General features: G+C 38.8%; 2 protein-coding genes across 4 annotated transcripts; one reads left to right on the forward strand and one right to left on the reverse strand.

The window, feature by feature from the left end:
• The first annotated feature begins 659 nt into the window (after window positions 1–659).
• Window positions 660–14,624, forward strand: LOC113024122 (stromal interaction molecule 2-like). Of its 2 annotated transcripts, none has more exons than XM_026170843.1 (12): window positions 660–2,941; window positions 5,656–5,786; window positions 6,612–6,723; window positions 6,806–6,917; window positions 7,231–7,346; window positions 8,200–8,377; window positions 8,488–8,665; window positions 8,800–8,961; window positions 9,051–9,151; window positions 9,245–9,498; window positions 10,276–10,465; window positions 10,623–14,624. In XM_026170843.1, the coding sequence occupies exons 1-12, from the start codon at window positions 2,821–2,823 to the stop codon at window positions 12,085–12,087; spliced, it is 3,120 nt and encodes a 1,039-aa protein (XP_026026628.1). In that variant the 5' UTR covers window positions 660–2,820; the 3' UTR covers window positions 12,088–14,624. The 2 variants fall into 2 exon arrangements, with proteins under 2 accessions (XP_026026628.1, XP_026026629.1); XM_026170844.1 differs by having other exon boundaries at window positions 660–2,914.
• A 3,033-nt stretch (window positions 14,625–17,657) lies between these two features.
• LOC113023278 (uncharacterized) lies at window positions 17,658–19,371 on the reverse strand. Of its 2 annotated transcripts, none has more exons than XR_003272532.1 (5): window positions 18,932–19,053; window positions 18,681–18,776; window positions 18,241–18,390; window positions 18,005–18,066; window positions 17,658–17,851 (listed from the first exon to the last, which is right to left on the reverse strand). XR_003272532.1 is itself a non-coding variant. In XM_026169303.1 (5 exons), the coding sequence occupies exons 1-5, from the start codon at window positions 19,350–19,352 to the stop codon at window positions 17,762–17,764; spliced, it is 879 nt and encodes a 292-aa protein (XP_026025088.1). In that variant the 5' UTR covers window positions 19,353–19,371; the 3' UTR covers window positions 17,658–17,761. The 2 variants fall into 2 exon arrangements, 1 of the variants encoding a protein (XP_026025088.1); XM_026169303.1 differs by adding an exon at window positions 19,148–19,371 and having other exon boundaries at window positions 18,681–19,052.
• Window positions 19,372–24,251: the final 4,880 nt, after the last annotated feature.

The following is a 24,251-nucleotide window of genomic DNA, read 5'->3' on the forward strand; positions in this document are numbered from 1 at the left end:
GGGTCTCAAATCTAAACAAGCAGTTCCTCCTGTTACCATAGCAATGCATACAGCAGCAGTCATTTTTTTCTCCCACATATAAGTGAAGCCTTTTATAAAAAGTGTCTCATCGCTTGCATATTTTCAGAGAAAGTCAAGAAGCAAAGGAGGAATGTCAAAAATGTCTTGCTTTCTTGAAGAGCTGATCTTTAGTTTGAGCTGAGATTTAAAGGGTTTTAAAGTGAGCTCATGTACTGGGGGAAAGAAATACTATCTCTTCCCAGTAAACCAATTTATCATTAGTGTCATACTGATGCTGACCTTTTGTTGAATTTAGTTTTTTCAAACAATGCCTGAACAAAAGTTCAGCAGAGCTAATAGTCATCTTTGGCTGCCCTTTGGGTCATTAAGTGATGAGGTTGATAGGTTTGTAGCTTGAACCTATTCGCTGGAACGTTGAAGACAATATAATTACACAGCAAGCAAGACACGAAGTAGGCAAAGTTCTTGTTACTCATGCATGAGGGAGACCTGCCTGGAGCCAAGTGTCGTTCCACCACTTGACTTCCGTCAGACTCTCAGCCAGGTTCCCCATAGCACTCCTTTTATTGTGATTACATGAATATGCATAGGGTCATTAACATATAACATCTTACATAGGTATACATGTGAACAAAGAATACTGTGTGTGTGTGGGGGGGGTCAGAGTGTGACCCCATAAACGACTTCCCAGAGGTACAGGATAAAAGTTTGAACAATCATACCAAGGTGGTAACATCCTAGTCCTACAGGATCTGACTTGCTTAATTTTGTACAAGCTGACAAGATATTATTGCATTATGCTGTTATGCTGTATAAGTTGTAAATGCGTTTTCATGGCAATAATAACTAGTTTAGTACCAGTTATACCAAGAATAAGAGATAAGAAGAGTGAGACGATGAAGAGAAGGGTACGGGTAGGAGAAGAATTCCCAGTGTGAATTATTTGTTTCAAGCCCTGCATGAACAGTCTTGAGTCAAACCTTCCTGAGACTGTTCTATGTGGGCTTTCCTTGTTCTGTCTGTATATGCATGATTCTTTTTTTACTTGGTGCTCTGTTTCAAAGACATGTTAGCTTAAATTGAATTATTACTTATTTCAAAATAGCTGTTGATGTGACAAAAGGTGCTTCTAGTAAAGGGTTAGACTGTAAAAACAAAGTGTAAATGTCCCTTCTGTGACCATCCTCTAAGCATACAACAACTGGACTCATCCGGTATGTAAAATAGGTGAATCATCTCTTAATTTCTTCCTTTCTTTCTTTTTCCTTTTCTTTTTTTTAAACACTAATGATGAAATTAGAAGCTCCAACTTTAATTGCCCTAAAAAACTGATGTCTTTGATCCTTCTCTTGGTCTGCAGGAGCAGAGGTATTTAAGATATTTGGAAATATACCTACCTGATGAAATATTTAATTGTGAATTACTGCATCACCAAGTCACAATATCCTGACTCAATTTTCCTCCAGTGTCCATGTCTTGGTGAATTGATAATATCAGTATCTGTGCATAATCTTGATGAATATGTATGCACTCTTTTCCTGTTTCTGTCCATCATGTAACCAAACATGCTGTATACTCACTTCCTGCTGGGGCCTGCTTAGACACTATCCACTGAAGCATGCTACCCGGGATAGAGGTCAAATCTGTCTGACTTATTTTTAAACTGGGAGCCGTATTGCTGGAATGAAACCTGACACTTTGTTGCTGTTAATGTTTGTGTGTTTGGTGTGTATGCCTGTGTATCCGTGTGGTCTGCTTTGGTCCATCTCTCTTTATGCTTCTAGCAATGCTTTTACTTTAACAAGAGTGTGCATCTGAGCATGTAATAAATGGCATAGCTACATATAGACATCATTAATGAACAGCTGTGCAAACATTGGCAAAACCCTTTCAAATAGCTTGAAGAATTCCAATCACAGATACGACTCCCTCGCCCAGACAGTCAGGCGATGATATCAGGACAGCCAATCATTAGCTGATCTCAGGAAATACTTCCAATAGTGAGATCTATGGGATTTAATTGATCCTCATCCAAACATTAAGGGTTACACTCGACAGTGTACAGTGTATTATAGCGGTTGTCCCTACCTTAACGAAAAGGAAACTAACTCTGACCCCCATTTGTATGGCTGGGAAATATGTTAGGAAAACTAATTAAGAGGCCCCCATGCTGCAAATGGAGTGAGGGGGTGGAGTTCTGAGGAAGAACATGACATCTCTGGGAAAGGGCTGCAGGGAGAGAGAGGCCAGGGAACCTTTTGTACGACTAGTTGGATTATAAAAATCAGAAAACAGATCAACCACCATTTAAACTGCTGTGCCTTTAAGTTGTAACTGGATTGTTTAAAAAAAAAAAAAAAATTGTATCTCACCCAGGACCATTTATTCTGATGATTATATCACACTGAATATGGATTTATTATATCTGAATCAGATGTTTTGATGTTGTTTTTGTCTTTTTCCTGGAATATCATGCGCAAGTTTGAAAAACTTTGATGAATCCTTTTTGTGTTTGAATTACGCTTCGATTACAACTTTTTTATATATCATTTTTACCCACCTAAACTTTACGTTTCAATCTGCACACCAGTGCCACTGCCAGATCTCTCCAGTGAACATCAGCAGCCTATCACATCTCCCTTCTGGATGTACCCATAATAGCAACGCAGATCGCTTAACACTTTTTCGCAGACTGTCGCTGGTGCCTCCGAAACGGGGGTTTGGTTATGTATACGTTCTTTATTCGTTTATTTTGAGAACTTTCTCAGCTTTGGACGACAACATTGCCATCCGTGTGAAATGTTCCCTCCGTCCCCGCTACTGCTCGTTTTCCCCGCTGCGCTCTTCTGGGCCGCACAAGTTGCCGGGGACCTCGAGGGTGTTACCATCCCCGGTGAGAGCGCAAGTTTCGACCCGGCGCGTATGTACTGAATGATGCATGGCGCCAACAAAAGAGAAAACACGAAAGAAATTAAAGCATGCCTAAGTATTTAAACTGGATCTTAAGTCTGCACTATCACTGTTGATGTTGCGTCGATTATAGCGGTAATAGTCGGCTGTTTGACACTTACACTTAAGGAAAGACTCATTTTTTAAAATTTAACCTGGAAATTTAACCTTGATCATTTATTTGTTTGTTTATTTTAAAAGAAATCCATCAGGTTATTAGAGCATCTGTTAGTAGAATTCCGTTTTGGGGTGTTTGTGCAACCTGCACGTGCTGCCAAAAATATATTTAGGAAACAGGAACTTTTTGTTTGTTGTTTTTGTTTATCTGTTAAAAACAAACAAACAAACACGTGTCCATTAATCGGGCACAAACTTGTTGCTGGGGTTAATAATAGCGTTCTGACAATTTAATCTAAATATACACGTGCCACAATGTGCTCCACTCTCTCAGGATTCCAGCAGCTTCCGCTCACCTGTGGAAAGTTTTTATGTGGAGGTCCTACAGGGACATCGTTAAACCCACACAATCCCCTGCGCACAAACTCACAGTTGTGTTTCCCATCGCTACAGAGGACATTTACGTCGACCTACAGCTATTTCCTGGAATCCTTTTCTACTTGTTGCTGCCCCAACCTTAACCCTGGCAGTAATTAATTCATTTTAATTGTTGTCCCTAAATATAAGTGATTCCTAACAGCACCACACATCAATTCTCACACAAAGTGAGCAGTAAAGGCACAAACACTGTTTTAGGTCCCTTTGTTTACACCACCTTGTGAGGCAGAAGAAGCTCCATCATCGAAGCAGCTTCTCCTTATTCTGGAATTCAAGTTTCATCAGCAAACGAGGGATAATATCTTTGCTTTTATAAAATATGTCGTTACTGTAGATTCTCCTGCCTGTGGTGATGATAAGAAGAACAAAAACATATAGCCTGTAACTGTCATAGATTTCTGTTATGACAGCAGCAAGTGAAACATCGGCTTACCAAATGTTCTGCTATAACATTTTAAATGAGTTTTCCCTCCTACTTATCATGAAAAGAGCACATCACTTGTGTTGAGTAGGAGATGCCTACATCATTCAAACAGTTAATAATCTGAAATCCTTTTACTCCTACTTTCTGCTGTTCTTCCTTACTTGAGAAACCTTCTGAAAACACACCCTGTGTTTATGTATCTGTGTATGTTTTAAGATAATCTTGCACAGGAAGAAAACATATGGCTCGTGTGGTTGTAACTGTCTAAAAATGCAAAAATTCCCAGAGGATTTGCTTCATATTAAAAAACACAACAAGAACCTTCAGAGATAAATGCCGATATTTTTGTAAGAAGATTAAGGGCAGGATGCAGCGAAATGGGAATCCTCTGTTTGTTTGTTTTTTCCATAGAAGTCTCTCTCCCTCTTGCTTTCTCCCCTCTCTCTCTCTTTACTCATGGATTATTTCTTCATTACATTTTTGGCACAGAGTGGTTAGCATCACTGGAGGTGGCTCGAGGTGGGCTCAGCTAGCAGACCTTTGACTCTCAGCCTCTTGCCCCTTGAAACACTGAGACTTGAGAGTCACTGAGACGAAAATGGGCTGTGACTCAGCAAACTGACAGATGACGGAAAGCTATGCGTCATCTTCTAATGCATCAGTGTACTTGTACTCAAGCCAGGAACTCACTGTACGATTTAAACCAAATTACAACGGTCGATTTGATCATAATGAGTCGTCATTATGATTCAATGAAATGTATTTCCTGCACATTTTCTCATAGTGTGTTGCTTCATGGAGTGAAGGCTTGATCCTAAAACCTTATTTGTTTGCTAAAATTTGTGAAAGCTGTTTTAAGCCCATTTAACTCTAATAAATTCATTCAGAAAACTGGAACTTTAGACTTTGGGTAGTTTCCTAATGTCATAAAAAAGTACTAAAAGTACCAAAAAAGAATTTGAGTACAGTATTTATGAAATTATTTATATTAGAAACACCACATAACGATTAAATTCAATGCTTCTTGACATTGAATGCAGCCAGTGAAATAACCACCTCCGCAGTCTGTTTAACTAATAAGTAGATTTTAAAGGGAAATCTTTACATTAATTTACATTAACTCTCAGCTAATGTATTGTACTGACTGGGCACTTGGTTTAATTTCCATTTTGTCTTCCATTTTATTCTAATTTATCTGGGTTGAAATGGTGTTGCTTTTACTTTGGTTTTATTTTAATAGGTTGATAGGATTGTATTTTAAGTATATTGTTAGGAAAAAAGGGATACATACACAAAACAAAGCAAACATTAAGAGTGAAAAGGATGCAAGTAATGTACCTCCCTAGAATCAGACAGAGGACACTGAGATTTATTGTACTTTACTTCGGGACTCTTAACCATTTTTAAACAGAACAGTGTAATTCCCAGCGGATGAACATGCAATTTAGAATTGCTATTACATGGGATTTTTTTTTTTTTTGAGATATAGTGATAACTACCAAATGCACAAAGGAGACAGTAAGATATCCCAGGCTCTCCATGTTGATCTTGTGGACATTATAGATGATGCTATGTGAGCCAAAATAATGAAAAGCTCTTATAGATCAGCTTAAATAACGATGTAAAGTTGGCAAATTAAAGTTCTTTTGGAATAAACTGAGCAAAAATAATGAGATGTATTATTATTGCCTTTCCCACCCATGCAGACCCCTGCGCCGTAGTGTCTCCACCATGCATGAGCGAGGCTGATCGCTTCAGCTTGGAGGCCCTTCGGAGCATCCATCAGATGATGGATGATGACCAAGATGGGGGGATTGAGGTGGAAGAGAGTGTGGAGGTAGACACCTTGCTCTTCATGAAATATGTAACCCATTTTCTTATTTTATTTATTTATTGAATTATTTTACTTAATCCCTGTGCTTGTATGTTTTTGCATGATTGATGCACATAGTGTTTAGCAGTGCAACAACAGGTGTCATCACTGCTGCTAGAGTCAAATGCTCCTTCAAGGATAGCAGTATAACTTTGCCTTTGGCTCAGTGACAAAAATTGGTTTGCACAAATAGAAAACCGTTACACTGGTGACCTTTGTAGTCATTCGTAACAGTAAGCAGTGTGTCATGACAATTTTTTCCCCCCTGAGATTTCTTTGAATGGTAAACTACCTCAACGTTAATATGCTGCTATACTGTTTGTATGTGCGTCAGGTAATCAACCTAGACTTCTCTAATGCCTTTGCCTTCCAGAATGCAGCTCAGGGATACAGTATCCAGGGGCTCAGGTTGCAGTTACCATAGAGATGTCAGAGGAGGGGTCTGGGCTCATCAAAGTCCCAAAATTCCTCTAGCCTTCGTCTAGAGCCAAGCACACATTCCAAGACAGCACCAACACACACACGCAATCCCTGAAGTTTGCAACACACACTTATGGTTCTGCAACCATTCTAAATAAATGCAAACTAAAAACAACCGCTCCTTATTCCTAGATTGAAATCTAAGCACATGACTCACACCAGCACTCACTCTATTTATCCTGGACATAAAGTTCAAACAATATGATGTCCTTGTGACACTTATCTTCGCATTTTAGTGTTGTACCTCATAATAAAATTTTAAAAAGTCCTATTTTCACTCTGTTGTACTGTTTTTCTCCAATGTTGCAGTTCATTATTGAAGACATGAAGCAGCAACAGACTAACAAACACAGCAACCTGCACAGAGAAGACCAGCACATCACAGTTGAGGAGCTCTGGAGAAGCTGGAAGTCATCCGAAGGTATCCGGGTGTAACAGAGTGTGTGTGTGTGTTTGTGTCCAGTATCATGTTTTATCTGAAACTTGATCTTGTTTTGTTTTAGTACATAATTGGACTCAGGATGACGTGCTCCGCTGGCTGAAGGATTTTGTTGAATTGCCACAGTATGAGAGAAATTTTAAAGAGTTTAAGGTCAATGGAAACACACTCCCCAGGTGAGAATAACTGAAGAGGGTGTACAGGCAATTCGCCACATAAACAAGTTGGTCTTCTAGAAACAATATTCTCAGATTAAGTTTTGAAGGAACCACATTCTCTCCCGTTTGTTTGATTCACAGTGATATCTGTAGTCAACATGTGTCGCCATTGTTCTTCTTCTTTTGCTACTGTTAACTCTCTTCTGGCAACCATACATATGTTATACAAGGCAGGGCTCGTCACCCTGGAAACCCTAAAAACACACATGTATGCATATTTTGGTAATCCCAAATAAGCCATTAAAATAAAAACCATAAAATCCATTTGTAGGATTGCAGCTAATGAGCCTTCATTCCTGAGTGGCCAGCTAAGAGTTCAGGACCAGAGAGACAAACAGAAGCTCACCATCAAAGCTCTGGATGTTGTTCTGTTCGGACCACCTACACGTAAGAAGAAATCCTCACTTTATTCCCTCAGACAGTAGCTTTGATGTCTTTGAAGCAGGAAAGATACATTCATGTCCTGTTGCCATTCTTTTCATTGCATAACTACTTTTACTCTTCCTCTTAACCTTTAATCTAAAATCAGCATTAAATGATGGATTAGGCAGCAAAGTTGCTAAATCGGTTTACATTTAAGGCCTTTCGTTTCAACTTACTTAATGTTCATATCGTTATTTCAAAACACAGCTGCACGTCTCTTAGCTGGTACTAGAAATTATGCCCACATCACATCAGTTTTAGCCAACTTACATTGGCTCCCTGTTGAATATCACATCAATTTCCAAATTCTCTTGCTTACCTTTTAATTTACCTTAAATTTTAAACAATTTGGCTTCCAGCTATCTATGCGAACTCCTCCATTTGTCTATCCCTAATAAGGCACTTAGATCTTCCAATCATATGGTCCTGACGCAACCGAGGTCTCGTCTGAAGTCCAGAGGTGATCAGGCCTTTGCTGTCATAGCTGCCAGACTCTGGAATAACCTCCCTCCTTATATTCGTTCCTCAGAGTCCAATCTTTTAAATTGCGTCTTATTATTATCACTTATTATTTTAGTCTAGCTTTTGATTCAAATTAGTATGCTATTTTGTGGCTAGTTATGTGGGGTTTTTTTTTACCCATATTGTTCATATTGTATCCTGCCCTCCTTTTAACTGTTTCTTTTATTCTGTCTTATGCTATTGCCCTGACTGAGTGTGAAGCACTTTGCTCAACTTTGTTGTATTATTATGTGCTATAGAAATACATTTTGATGTGATTATTATTTAAAGCAATCTGATGTCCATTCAATCATAGGGCCCCCTCATAACTACATGAAAGACCTGCTGCTCATTGTGTCAGTTGTGATGGGAGTCGGCGGCTGCTGGTTTGCCCAGGCTCAGAACAAAGCCAGCAAAGTCCACATATCTAAAATGATGAAAGATTTAGAAAGTCTCCAGAGGGCTGAACAGAGCCTCATAGAACTACAAGAACAGTAAGAACTGTGATTTTTTTTTCTTCTCTCTGTCAGTCTCTTAGCTACTGTAAGTTACCGGATTGCCTTTGCTTTGTGTGATTGAACTAAACACGCTTTGATTTACTCAGACTGGAGCGAGCCCAGGAAGAAAAGCGTAATGTGGCAGAAGAAAAACAGAGCCTAGAGGAGAAGATGAGAGATGAGATCATGGGGGCACAGGAAGAGGCTCATCGTCTGCATGAGCTGAGGCAGGGAGCTGTTAGTGAGCTGAGCCGCCTCAGATATGCAGAGGAGGAGCTGGAACAGGTAGAAATGCTGCAGCGAGAGCAAGCAGCTTCACAAATGCAAGACACTCATCATCCTAGTTTGGCAGGCCTGAAGATTTTACCCTAAATTATTTTCTGCATACTGATGATTTTTAACATTTGCCACCTCTTCAGGTCCGTGGAGCGCTGAAGCAGGCCGAGAAGGACATGCAAGCCAGCTGGACTGTCACAGAGGTGCTTCAGCAGTGGCTGCAGCTGACACATGAGGTAGAGGTGCAGTACTACAATGTTAAAAAGCAGAGTGCAGAACTACAGCTTGCCACTGCCAAGGAGGAGGTAATGCATAGCAACATAAGAGTAATAATGCTTATAGTGACTATCCTTCATATGTAAGTGCCCAGACTCATATGTATGCTTTTTTCTAGGCAGAGAAGATTAAGAAGAAGAGAAACTCTGTGCTGGGGACACTCCACGTGGCCCACAGCTCCTCTCTAGACCAAGTAGACCACAAGATTTTGGAGGCCAAGTGAGTCACAAAGTTACCTCTGTGCAGGTATTTGTGTCTGTCAATATAAAGATTCAACAAATTACATCACAAAGCTTTTTGGATCTCTTAAAGGAATGCCTTGTCTGAAGTAACAGCCTGCCTGCGGGAGCGTCTTCATCGCTGGCAACATATTGAGCTCCTCTGTGGGTTTCCCATCATCAGGAATCCGGGTTTAGCAAAACTCACTGCTCAACTCTACTCCGACTCAATTGCCCTGGGGTTGCCTAGAGTGTGCCAGTCATCTTGTTCGTGCCACAGCTCCATTCATGGCTCCATAGAGGATCTTTTAGATGAGCCTACCTCTCCTATTTTACCTCAGATACCAGGTAAGAAACAGGAAGTAGGAGCTTTTAAGGCTTTAGTTGAGTCCTTGTTATTGTCAGTGTCACACAGCGTTAGATTTGATTGGAATCTGGAACGTGATATGTGATTTGCACACTTCCAATCAATGCATTCAGAAGTATGCAAATAGGCGTTGAATTTAATATTTCACATTAAGTTATTTGGTTTGTATTGCCTGCAAATATGAGTTTAATAACAACCTGATATATGACAAAACTATCCTCTGTCTCAAAAAATATTCCAATATTAAATGGATCCCAGTTACAGCACATTTAAAACTTTTTAGAATGAAAGATAAATAACTCTGAATTTGTGATCAGAATCAAAGTACAATAGTGTATGCAGTGTTCAACCTCAAAACTCTGAAATATTTCCAAAGTGAAGGATTTGTTAAGTAGCTGATAAGTTTGTGTTTTGCTAAGAATACACAAACTCATTGACTGAAAAAGAAAAACAAGCACTCATAACAGAGCTCAGATTCCTTCCTTAATAACGCTTCACAAATAACAGAAATACTAAAGAGGTAAAAGAAATTGTTAACTATATTGTTAATGGGTGTTATTAGTATACGTACACATACATGTATATACCATCCTTGTTCCTACATCACCAAACTTCTCTAACCGTACGTTTACTGCAGCTTCACAGACAAAGTTTAATTAGTAGTGTTCTGGAATGAAAATTAGGGTACATATTAATTTCTGCTCTTACAGGATCTGCTCTGCATAAATTCTTCATTTTTAATAATTGTTTCTCACCAGTTGCAGTTGCACCACTTAAACGGTCTCCTCGAGCACGGGTATCCATACGTCGGTCACGTCGCTCAGGGATCATTCCTCAACCATCAGCCACCATGATCTCCCCAGACCCTGACCTTCTTATCCCCATCCGAACTCCCTACTCTTCCTATGACGAGGAAGAGGAACATTTTCGAAAAACACTAAAAAAACAGTATGTCTGCCTTTTCCCAACTTTTAAAAATGCACTTGCTGTGCATTTTTAAACCACTTTCTTATCCTACCTTTATACCAGCCTTAGCTGTCCTTTGATTTTTTTTTCCTTTCCTGTTTTCTTTGCTTATGCTTCCTTTCCTTTCTCTCACTAATAGAGATTCCCAAGAAAGGTTCTCAGATTCAGAGTATATGACTTCTCCTCCTCTCAGCAAACTGTTCCCTAGTTCTGCTGTTGATATCTCCTCTCGAAAGCTCTATCACGATGACACTGAGCTGCTTGCTGAGAGCCCTGTTACAAAAACTTTAACTAAAGAAGTAGAGGCTCTTGTTGAATCGCCACCTCACAAAATGTCAGTGGAAGACCTTGAAACTTCTGTTGATATTGCCTGTAGCAAGATGGTTAGAGACAAAACCTTGGATACTTCGTTGGAAACATCTTCTTTAAAAATGTCTGCAGAAGAGTCATGTACAGATTCAACATCAAGGAAGATGTCACGCAACAGGACTGGACTTTCCACTGATGTTGCGCTTAAAAAGGGAATTTCAAATGAGACAGATGCAGAGTTTTCACCCAGGAAAGTAGAGAAGGACACAGTGGGGGATTTGACAGAAGTTCCCTCAAAGAATACATTCAGAGAAAGAAGTGATTTGGGAATAGATGTGAGGAAGATGATATGGGATGAAGTAGAAGCATCAGTGGATCTAGCAAAAAGGAAGATATCAAAAGATATGATGGGCTCTTCAACTGACACTTCCTCAGGAAAGATGACAAGGGATGATCCTGAGCATCTATTTGACTCCAGAAGGATTACTAGAGATTCAATGGGAGTTTCCCAAGACACAGGTTCCAGGAAACATGCGTTCCATAAAGGGGAAAATCAATTTGATTCCTCTGTGAGGGGATCAGCAAAAGACAAAATAGTTGAGACAACCAGAATACCAACAAGAAAAATATCTAGAGATGAGCTGGAGTATTATACAGATGTTGCTTCAATGAAGATACTGCCCAGAGAGAGACTCGAAGCACTTGTGGACACCTCATCCTCTACAGAGATGCAAGAGTTTTGTTTAGAGCCATCAACAAGTAAAGGTTTACTGAGAAATGAACTTGAAATGTCTGCTGGTTCTCTCAGAAGGAGAATGCCAAGAATGCCGAGAGAGGATGCTGAAAGCACCATAGACACTCCTACTGGAAAAATCTCTTGGGATAGAGTTGATATCCCAAGGGAAATGCCTAAACAATTCATCTTGAGGGAAGAGTTATCAGAATCAAGTTCATTGGCAGCTCACAATGTGCAGCCTGATCTCATGTTAACTTCCCAGGTGCCATGGAAGTCTTCATCAGACTTTTTTACTGTTGGGCCACTGAGCCAGCTCGTTTATGATGGAATCCTTGAAAAATCATGCAGCTCCGTGTCTTCAGCAACAAACCTCTCTGCTGGCAGGCTGCGAGCAGAGATGGAGCCACCTCTGCCAAAACCAAGGGTTGTCCTTCCTGCTCCCTCATTGCCTTCGGAGGCCGCAGATGACAAGAACAAGGAAAAGGAAAAGAGCAAGAAACCTTTAAAGCTCAAAAATCTCTTTAAAAAGAAAAATGAGTCGAGTCCAGAGAAGCTTTAAGGTGCTCTTCGGAAACTCTGGCAATCAGCTGATTTTTTTCTTTCTTTCTTTTGAACATTTTATAGAAACTGAGTTTCGAATTGTCTTTGATGACATTCAGTAGTCAAGGTTTTACAAACCTTTTAGCTCAAGGGGTTCAACTATAGTGTTGCATTAGTTGTTAAGGAACTGGAGTCATTATATTATTATACACGCTATCCCAATTTTAGGGGTAATCAAAAATAGTTAAGGTTAAAGTTAAGATTAAGTTAAGGGCTGTTTTTAATCCTTGGATGAAAGTCCTTTTTAGTTAATGAAATGTAAAACACATGGATTTCACCAAATTTTACATTTAATCTTTTGAGATGCCCTGCCAAGCATTTACTGCAACCACCTTAGGTTTCTTTATATGTTTTCTGAAGCTGTATATCGGACATGTATCCAGTTAATCTTGACCATCTTGTTTATAGAATAGCGGTTATATCTTAAAAGAAGATTCAAAGCCAACCCCATCTTCTTTTATCTAAACTCCTACAGAGTCAAAATGACAAAAAGCAAACTAACTAGTAATTGGTTTTACTTTCTATACTAAGTCTTATAGACACATGGTTGATATAGTAGTTTAGTTTTTTTTTTATAGTTATGTGTGGTTGAAGGATTAAAAGTTTTAACAGATGCTTCTTTCCAGTATGACAGTGGCAATTCTTAAATTCATTTTAAAGATTAGAAACTCAATCAAAACTGTTTAATACAGTGCTAAAGTTAACACATTCTTGTGCAAAAGAAACTGAGTTAAACTTTGTGATGTCCGAATTAAATTTACCTTCCTAAACTTATCCAAATTGACTAGTTAGAAATTTTTGGGAAATTTTCAGTACAGCTGCATAATGTACATATATATCAACATTAAAGGACAATTTAAAGGAACTGGAATTGAATTTTGTGTAGGGTTTAGGGTTAAACTCCATGCTTTTAAATGAACATTAAAATAGAGACAGTTTTTATTTACCTATTTAATTTTTTTTTTTAATTTTAATTACCACAGCAATTGTTAGAGTCCTTAAACACGTTTGACGGCTGAATAGCTCTAAAAATATGCAGCACAATAAAGAATCATTTATTATACAACAAATATTTGTAATAGTTTCATACTATATTTTTTCATAGATGGTTCAGTATTATTTTCTTTAGCCCCTTTGCAATTAAATGGCATTTACAGTCGCCATCAGCACTTTTGATGTGTGGTTTGTGTCGCAAATGAAACTGCTGACTGTTTGCACTGCTAATATGGAGGATTTTTGACTACTTCTGTGTTAGGCAGAAAAAATTAAGTAAATAAGTGAGTAGCAAGATTTGAAATGGATCAGGATTCACAAAGTAAATAATCATAGTTTTTATTCTTTAAGAATTCTCCTTATGTTTTATGTTTGTTAGTTTTGCTTTGATAACTTACAAGCATAGAGATTAGTTTATTTTTTGTAAAACAACAAATGTAAAAAAAAATTATTATAACTGTCTTAGTTTCTGAAATTAATGTATTAAGATATTTAATTTCTAAATTGTTTATGTTATTGAATGATTAAAGCTCATTAATTGTTTTCAGGCATTAAATCGTTTTCTTGTTTTAACTTAGTTTTTTTTATTTAAGCGCTTCAAATATGAAGATTTTTCTTCAATAATTAAGTATTTTTATACCAGTTGTAATCAGAGGTGCAGTGCTGCTGAGTGCAAAGGAACAACACTGCACCACTATTTTTCCAAATGAGGAAATAAAATATTCACAGTTGGATTAATTGGTTGAAATTCGGTCTAATTCTTGCAAGAAAGCCATTAATAGCAAAATGAGTGGTCACAGCTGTCATCATGATATTTAGAGCCAGATTTGGCAATGGTGTGCAACAGTACAAAACCCTCTTTTCGCATCAGAAAGCTACCTGATGATGCATTCACAAAAATGCAAACAGTACACTAATTAACATATGCCATGAGCAGTCCAAAGTACTGGCTCAAAGTGAGCAGACCTGACGAAGGGGGTCAGTGATGTCATAAGAAAAATAATAATCTATAAGTTGAGGTTTTACACATGTGTTTCTCTCTGAAAACTGTGGAAATGAAAATAAATAACAGGAGGCTGAATGAGAAACAATATGTTTATGATATAAGAGATAACTCTTCTGAAATTTCTAGGGACTGTGTTAGGTCCTGATGACTAAGATTCAGGTAGAATGTATCAAGAGGGGTGCATTATTATTATCATGTGAGCAACAGCTGACCTGTTCATGTATAGAAGAACAACAAAAATGTATTTACCACCAGAACCCGAGGGACAAATAACTCAGATTGATGCTACAACAAAGAGAACTGCACTTTTGCTTGTAAGTTGTTTCAGTGTCAAGTACCATGAGTGTAAAATGTTTTCCCCTGTGTTAGAAAAGAAAAACTGATTAACTGTGTCATGAATAAATGGGCTGTTATTTACTGATTTATATGAAATTGATGATAACTCAGGTTACAAAATTGGTAAAATTTAAAAATGCTGTCCATTGTGTTAAAATAAAATCCTGAAAATAACTACAGCATCTTAAATGTGTCATTTGTGAAAAAAAAGACTTCCAAATTGCAGAATATTGGTTATCCCCACTTGCATAATAAGCAGACCTGCCTGTGAACTGCACTTCCTTGATGTCAAGAAGAAAATCACAGATATGAACTTTTTGGAAGCAGACAATGACCTCCTAATTTTTATTTTTAGTGTTTAGTTTTTTGAAAACTAAGTGTTTCGGAATAGCCAACAAGAATTCTGTCTCCTGAATATTTTATTTAATTAAAATTCAACAGAATAATGTAAAGATCCTCAAGTTCCGTTTTGTGGTATCAAAGTATATCATGGTCAGGACACATCATGATTATAAAATGTTTAAACCTCTTAAAACCATTATTAAAAAGCTGTAATCTCTGGTTCCATGGAGAGCACTACATAAAAACAGTCAATTCTGTAACTGAAGTAACTGCAATGGCTCAAAAACACTACACTAAAATCACAGTCAGTGTAAAGATTGTCACTGCAGCAGCCATACTCCTCTTGCATTTGAGAGGAACCTACATACACAGTTACACGGAAACTCATTAATGATTTCCCTACAGTGCATTACAGATTCATTAAAATGAAGAATATATATCACGCAGTCATGATGCAAACTTCCAGCAATCATTTGAGGACAAGAAAACAATATAATTTAGCTTTGACTGTTGAGAGAAGTGTTTGTTAAGAAGTTTTTAGTTCATTACCTGTCATCTCCAATAGATGTCAGGATTGTCTAGGTCAGCATGTGATGCTTCTGCATGATGTTGAGGGATCAGAAACCCTCCCTCTCCCACTCCCCTCTTCCTTTTACTCAGTAAAACCTTCCAAACTTACTGCTCTTAATATTGTCTAATTCTAGCTTGTTTCATTAGATTAAGATTAATTTGACATGCTGCATTGTTCTTTCTGTCCACAAACTCTTACTCAAAGAGTAAACAGGTCAGATACTAAACTCACAAAAACAAAGTCATAAAAAACAGCAACTAAAAGAAGATACAAATGAAATATTAATAGTAGCAGACTGTATGGCATTTAGTTTTTACCTTTGTTAGGTGTAAGAGAGTGCATCTGTTAATATTTAATGACTGTTTTATTTTTTGGCATAGATGAGATCAGTGTCAAAGGAGAATATAGACCACACATGCATTATTTAGTTAGTAATTGACTATCATATATTGCATTAAAATAGCACAGACTTTCCTGAAGCTATTGTGCTAATTTTCCATGACTTTTAGTGTTAGTGTTATGTTCTGCAGGGTCAGGACCTACCTGCTCGCTCACCATAAAATATACACACTACTCACAGAAAAAGCTTAAGCTTTCCAGGTGGTGCAAAGCAGGAACCTTGTGCTGTGATATGATTATCATATTTCCTGTCCACCTGTAAAACTTTGTTTGTTTTTTTTTAAATATTGTTTTCAGAAATCTTTGTAAAGTATATTGCTTATTCAATATGCAAAAATTTATATATACACCACGTTCCAAATTATTATACAAATTGTGTTGAAGTGTCATAAAGATTAAATAAGTTGTTTTTCAATTAAGCCCATGGATGGAATAGTGTCTCAGGACTCTTTGCATCACTGAAATCAATCTCGGACACCTATGATCATTAGTTTGCCAGGTGAGCCCAATTAAAGGAAAAACTACTAAAGAAGGATGTTCCACATTATTAAGCAGACCACCATTTTCAAGCAATATAGGAAAGAAACATGATCTCTCTGCTGCTGAAAAGCGCGAAATAGTTGAATGCCTTGGACACGTAATGAAAAGCTTAGATATTTCACGAAAATTTAAGCGTGATCACCGTAATGTTAAGAGATTTGTGGCTGAGTCAGAGCACAGATGGGCTTGTGCAGATAAAGGCACAATGATGAAGGTTTCTGCCAGACAAATACATCAGATTAAGAGAGCAGCTGCTAAAAGGCCATTACAAAGCAGCAAACACATATTTGAAGCTGCTGGTGCCTCTGGAGCCCTGCGAACATCAAGGTGTACAATCCTCCAGAGACTTGCAGTTGTGCATAAACCTTCTATTCGGCCACCCCTAACCAATGCTCACAAGCAGAAATGGCTGCAGTGGGCCCAGAACTCCATGAAGACTAATTTTCAAACAGTCTTGTTCACTGATGAGTGCAGTGCAAGCCTGGATGGTCCAGATGGACATGTTTTGAACTGGAATCACAGGGAGAGAGCTGGTCGGCCCCTTTAGGGTCCCTGAAGGTGTGAAAATGACCTCTGCAAAGTATGTGGAGTTTCTGACTGACCACTTTCTTCCATGGTAGAAACAGAAGAACTGTGCCTCTGCAACAAAACCATCTTCGTGCAAGTCAATGCACCATCTCATGCTATAAGGAATACCTCTGCATCATTGGCTGGTAAAAGGAGAGGAACTTATGGTGTGGTCCCCATTCTTCCCTGACTTCAATCCTATTGGGAACCTTTGGAACATCCTCAAGCAAAGAAATATGAGGGTGGGAAGCAGTTCACATCCAAACAGCAGCTCTGAGAGGCTATTCTGACATCCTGCAAAGACATTCAAGTAGACATTTTCCCAAAACGTACAAGTTCCATGGATGCAAGAATTGTAAAACTGCTATCAAATAAGGGGTCCTATGTTAATATGTAACTTGACCTGTTACGATGTTTTTGATTAAATAGCTTTTGATTTCAGTGAAATTGATCTACTAATGCTGCAAATTCAACAAATGACCATTTTCAATTCTCTACAACCTATTAAATCTTTTGAAACTCTGTGTGCGTAATTATTTGGAACAGTGGATTTTAAGTTTTTTATTTTTGAAAAACATACTGTTTTCATTGGGAGTTTTGTTCAGTAACATTTGAAATATACTCTATTGGTCGATGACTCGAAAATTATGCCAACTGTCATTTGAATTGACTATTTAGGAAAAACAGAGAAAAATATAATTTGCATAATAATTTGGAACGCGGTGTATATATATTTTTAATTAAGAAGTAGCCAAGAACATATATGACTGCAGGAATGATGACAAAAACACAGTGACAGAGTTACCAAAAATGAGAGATTGAAAAAAAACAACGTGTACTTTTGATTGTAAACCTTACAAATATAACTTAAAGACAAAGCTAGTTATTTATTTCTTCTTTGTCATCTGAATGATGTGTTTGTGCGTCCTGAGACAGGAACACAACTGTTGTTAAACACAGATCTTCATCCTGAAAAACAATATAACATTTGTAATTAGTTAGTTAGTTTAGTTTTGCAATGCTAGTTTTCCATTTAACAAGCGTGTTAATATTAACGACCTGTGAATGTGACGCATAAGGTACAAAAGCACAAATCAAAATTATGAAGGGAACCTTGGTTACCATATTTTGCCTTGATTGTCGTTTGATACTCAATCTTTTCTGATGATGATGCGATTTCTTTTCTGCACAAATGAACACAACAGCAGTGTAATATTAAACAGATTAAAAGCATCTATCTATTGGGTTTGTGGAAAAAAAATAACAAGTATGACTCTGCAAAATGACTGAATAAAACATTTCAAAAAAAAAAAAAAAAGCTATTATGCACAAAAATAGGAAAGATAGTAAGTATGTACCTGCTTTCTGACAAGTGTGATATACCAGAATAAAGGAGATTGAGGTGAGAATGGTAAAGGCTGGAGTGAACATCATCATCCATGACAGACGGGTTACACCAACATCCATGACACGCTGTTCTTGCACGATTAATGGTTTTCCTATAGTGACTAAAACATACATATTGTCACCTTAGGCCCAACAAACAAACAAAAAAGTAATATTGCATAATAACATTGAAACATGGTAATTTTGTAATAGTTTAAATCTTGCATATTTTCGATAAATGACAGACTTTGCTTTCTTTTCAACAGCAAATCTTTTCCTATTTAATCTTAATACATACAAATGCAACCCACTGCATTTATTAAAAGAAAAAACTTACCTAAGCACCATGAGGAAACTTTTGTTGTGATTAGGTGCTATATAAATAAAACTGAATTGCATTGAATTCAATTACCTAATTTGAGTCTTGTTGTGGAATTTCCATATGTGTAAACAAATCTGCAGTCTTTATTTTCCCCATGCTGTTCTTCTGTTCCACAGTAGTAGAGACCTTCATCAGAATCAGTGATATTTAAAATCACAAGGTCTCGGGAATTAGAGGACTCATTCTTCACAAAGTGCAAATGAGACAAAGGTTCCAAAGGAAACCAAGACGCAGATTTGTACCGTAAAACAACAGTGTTATCATGAGAACACTTCCTGTACCATATTATATGTACTCCAATGGTCATTTTGCAGTCGCAATACAGAGTGATGTTGTCTCCAGGTTGGGCTGTCACTTCCAGTACTGATACAGAAATTCCATTTTGACTGCAGGAAACAACTCCTACAAAAAAATAGAATTATATGTAAATGTGACAAATAACATAAAACACTGAAAGTCTGTTGATTAAAAGATTGTGACTTCAATGCCAAAATTACCTAAAAGAACAAGAAGAATAACATGCAATCCATCCATTAGTGAAGACCATGGGGAGTTGAAAGACAGCCTCTGAAGCACACAGATATGATGTATGTACAGTTTTCCAGGAAATGTAGTTGATTGGCTAGTTACTAAGTGGTTTATATTGAGGCTGCTGTGCACAATGACTGTGGAGACTGTGACTTTATAGTTAACAGTTAACATTAACTTAGTTAGTGGTACAGCCAGTGGCCTACATTGGCTATACCACATGGTAAATACATATATTTAACTGATTAGTTAAGAGGAGCACTTTTCTACTCTAATTGAGCACTCAAATAGCTTATATAACATGCATCATTCACTAAGTTCTTTCTATCTAACATTCAAATATTCTGTTGTCTGTGGTTTTAGGGGTTTTGTCATGTCAACAAACATATTTTAAGTGCAAAAAAGCAATGAGGCAACACCTTCACTGACTGGGGGATAGGACAGGGAGAAAGAAAGAATGAACGAAAGAGAGGGAGAGAAAGACAAAATAGAGGGGAGAGAGACAAACAAACAAACAAACAAAAAAGAAAAAAACAAACAAAAAAACCAACTGGATCACCTGTCGAGAGAAGAAAAAAAAAACAGAAGAGAAAACAAATAAAAAAGAGCAACATAATAAATACAACAAAATCACAATAAACTAGCTAACAGTAGTTAACAGTAGGTACTAAATATTAAATGTTATTGTGCAGCACGCAAGATTGACTACCTTTCAGATAGCAGCCAAGAAAGTTGTAGTTTGTGTCTGTGAACACATGTGTGTACACCTGTGTGGATCAGCACGCTTGTATTCAAAAGGTTTCTCCATGTAATGATCTGCTAGGGAGTGTGGGGAGCCATAGCCCCATCCCCCAGGGCATGAAGCAGGTATGGAGGAGATCCAGGCCCCAGACATCCAAAGGGCCCAGAGTACGAGAACCCAAGGAGGACCACCAAAGGGGCAACCATGCCACCCTCCTGGGAAGAGCTGAGGAGAGCCCCAGACGAGGGGTCACCCAGCAGCCACGGAGCAGAGGCCAGAGGGGGTTGCAGTGACGTGCCCACGGGCTCTGCCGGCAGCCAGCTGTGCCAGAGAGGACCGAGCCCCAGGCCCAGAGGCCAGAGGCCTGAGGGCGCCCCACCCCCAAGAAGGGGCGCCAGGCCCAGCCAATCAGCCACCAGGAGTGAGCTGGTACATACATGAGCTCCCAGCCCCAGACACCAAGAACCACCAACGCACCGACGTCTGAGGGCATCAGCCACCAGGGAATGTGGTGAGGGGAGATAGGCCTCCATACCTTGGAGAGCCTGAGATGTTCCCAGAGAGGTGGAGTCTAAGACCCGACCTGACATATAGACACAGACGAACAGGTGCACACAGACACAAACGTGTATTCCCTCCCCTATATACACATAAGCAAATATTCGGCACTCACCCAACGTGTACACAGACAGAAATAGACACTGTACACACAATCACTGATTTTATTTTCTACATTCTTACATTGTATGCCCTTAATTGTTGTAGCCTGTCTAAATGCTGCTGCTAGTGGCTCAATAAAAATTGCAAACAATGAAGGGGAGAGTGGGCATCCCTGCCTGGTGCCCCTTAGGAGACAGAAGCTGGAGGATGTTTGGTCATTTGTTCTGACACATGCTGTTGGGGAATTATATAATATTTTTAACCAGTTTATGAAAGAGTTTCCGAAACCAAATTTGTGTAAAGTTGCAAATAGAAATTTCCAGTTAACTCTGTCAAACGCCTTTTCTGCATCAAGAGACAATATTATGATTTCAATGTTTTTACTGCACGAGTAGTCTATTAAATTAAATAATCTACACGTATTTGTTGATGAGTGCTTACCTTTTATGAAACCAGTTTGGTCAGGATGAATTAAAAGGGGGGTTATTTTCTCCAATCTCTTTGAGAGAGCTTTGCAGATTATTTTGAGATCTACAAGGGATCTCAAAATAATCTATAAGGGATATTGGATGATAGCTGGAGGGAAATAAAGGGTCTTTGCCTGGTTTTAGTAAGAGATTAATATTTGCAGAATTCACATTTGGTGGTCTTCTGCCATTTTCCTTGATTTCCTGCAGCATTCTGTGAAACATTGGTGCCAGAGTTGTCCAGAATTCTTTGTAAAATTCTGCAGGAAAGCCGTCTGGACCTGGAGCCTTATTATTGGGCATACTTATCAGGGCTTCCTGGAGTTCACCTGGTGTCAGTGGCGAATCCAGTGCCATTGCTGTGTGCCTGTATGTCTGTGTCTATATGTCAGGTTGGGTGTCAGGCGCCACCTCTCTGGGGACATCTCAGGCCCTCCAAGGTTTGGAGGCCTATCTCCCCCTACCACCACTTCCCCTGCCAGTGGCGGACTCCCTCAGACATCGGTGCGTTGGTGGTTCTTTGTGTCCGGGGATGGGCGTCCAGGTACACACCAGCTCACTCCTTGGCGGCCGCTTAGCGGGGCCTGGAGCCTGGGGCTCGCTCGGGCCACTTCGGAGGTGGGGTGCCCCCGGCCTCTCGGCCTGGGGCTCGGTCACTCAGGCACGGCTGGCTGCCGGCGGAGCTCACGGGCGCGTCACTGCAACTCCCCCTGGCTTCTGCTCCGCGGCTGCTGAGTGAGCCCTCATCTGGGACTCTCCTCAGCTCTTTCTGGGACAGTGGCGTGGCTGCCCCTCTGTTGGTCTTTCTTGGTCTCTTGTGTTCTGGGGGCCTCTGGATGTCTGGAGTTTTGATCTCCTCCATACCTGCTTCATGCCCTGGAGGACGGGGCTGTGGTCCCCCCACACCCTCTAGCAGATCATTACATGAAGGAACCTTTTAAAAAAACAAGCGCGTCCATGCTCACAGGTGTACACACGGATGATCACACCCACAAACTACACCTTTTTTGGCTCCTACCTCAAAGCACACTGTGTTCTGTTGATCTTATGTGCTGCACAATAATGTTTAATATTTAGTATTTACTGTCATATTCCCATATATCATTGTGATGTTGTTTATTCTATTACTCTTGTTCTCTTCTGCTTGTTTTCTTTTTTCTTTCTCAGCAGGTGATCCAGGTGATCGATAGATGCATTTTTTTTTCTTTTTCTTTTTTTCTGCCCGTTCTGTTGGTTTTTGTCTTTTGCCCTTCTCCCCCGTCCCTCTTCTCAGCTGTTTCTCTTTCCCTCTTTCTTTCTCCCCTTCTTTCCCCCAGTCAAGTCTGTCCCGTATTCAGTAAGTGAAAATAAAATAAACAATAAAAGGTGAATCAAATGGACCATTACGGCAAGGCTGGGATGGTCAGTTTGGTAAAGTAAATCCGTTGGGCATCTTTCTTTGCCTTTAGACAACAATTCTGATGGCAAAAGAGCCAAACGGGACAGGCAAAAAAAAAAAAAAAAAGAAAAAAAAAAAAAGAAATCCCTAAAAAATTTGGTTTTTTTTTTAGGGTCATATATTGTTTTCCCAGATAAATCTTTAACAGCACATATGGTTGTTTTTTCTTCATTGATTTTTAACTGGTTAGCTAGAAATTGACTGGATTTGTTACCGTGTTCAAAATTTTGCAAGCGAAGTCTTTGTACTAAGAATTGAGTCTTTTTATTAATAATTATATTTAATTCTAGTTTTGTTTTGCGTATTTTGTTCAATATTTCTTGATCTTGGTGTGACACGTAGGCTTCTTCTAGGGATTTGATGGTTTTTTCTAGTTCCTGAATATTTTTGTTTTCTTCTTTCTTCTTATGTGATGAGAAAGAAATTATTTTACCTCTCATCACAGCTTTCCCTGCTTACCAGAAGACAGATGCTGATGTCATTATAGCCTAAATAAAGAGTCCATTCTTTTTTAAAGTATTTGATGATAGGGCTGCTCGATTATGGCAAAAATGATAATCACGATTATTTTCACTGAAATTGAGATCACGATTATTTGACGATATTTATTTAAGCCTTTAAGACCTACCATAGAACCAAGTCCGCCAGAGCTTATATTATTTTTTTACATGCTGTAGTGCCATTTGTGGGAGCATTTCAAGTTGCTATACATCAATACAACTGTTATAGCCCATATTTTAATAATATGTATGCATTAAGTCCATAGTAACTACATTAATTGCAAACAAGTGGGGTGGCTGTAGCTCAGGTGGCAGAGCAGGTCAGCCACTAATCAGAAGGTCAGTGGTTCGATCCCAGGCTGCCTCCTGGCTGCATGCCAAATATCCTTGGGCAAGATACTAACCCTGTGTTTGCCTACTGGTGGTGGTCAGAGGGCCCGGTGGCGCCAGTGTCCGGTAGCCTCGCCTCTGTCAGTGCGCCCCAGGGCAGCTGTGGCTACAATGTAGCTTGCTATCGCCAGTGTGTGAATGTGTGGGTGAATGACTGAATGTAGTGTAAAGCGCTTTGGGGTCCTATGGACTAGAAAAGCGCTATACAAATGCAGGCCATTTACCACAAGTGCAATAAACTACAAAAAAATTGAAAATCGGTTTTGTTTTGTTTTTTACATATATTTCTACTTGGAGAAATTTAAGAGGTTTATCCCTCAAAACTTTAAATACAAAAAAGTTGCAAAAAATAGTTTACAACAACAGGAAATTTATTTTGAGTGTCTTCATAGTTTTATTTTGGAGATACAGCAATTTTTATATACTGCAGGAAAAACAAAAAAACAATCCTATGATGCAAATTTGCAAAGAAAACAGCACGTGCATCAAAATAAATTATTTCCAGCAGTGCAATTCGAGTTCTAAGCATCCCAGCAACTATTCAGAAAAGTCAAACATGACTTATAAAAACACTAGTATAGGCTTTTAAGGCCTACAAGTAAAAAGCTACATTTTCCGCGAGAATGACATCACTTCCGGTTTCGGGCAGGAAACGCGATAGTTCTCGCTGACTTCTTTTTCAATGTGGGAAGTGTTAAGAACAGCTGATCGGATTGGCAAAGCGTGTTTCTGGAATATTATGTTTTTGTTCCTGCAAGGCTTTTTATGCAATTTTTGCATATGTGGAAGGAAACTGTGACCTAGGACAAGCTGATGGTATAAGATGTAAGTACAACTCCTCCGGTTTCATATGCAAAACAAATTATTGCGCTAGCT

Source organism: Astatotilapia calliptera, chromosome 6, assembly GCF_900246225.1.
Source record: "Astatotilapia calliptera chromosome 6, fAstCal1.2, whole genome shotgun sequence".
In the NCBI taxonomy this organism is placed as follows: domain Eukaryota; kingdom Metazoa; phylum Chordata; class Actinopteri; order Cichliformes; family Cichlidae; genus Astatotilapia; species Astatotilapia calliptera.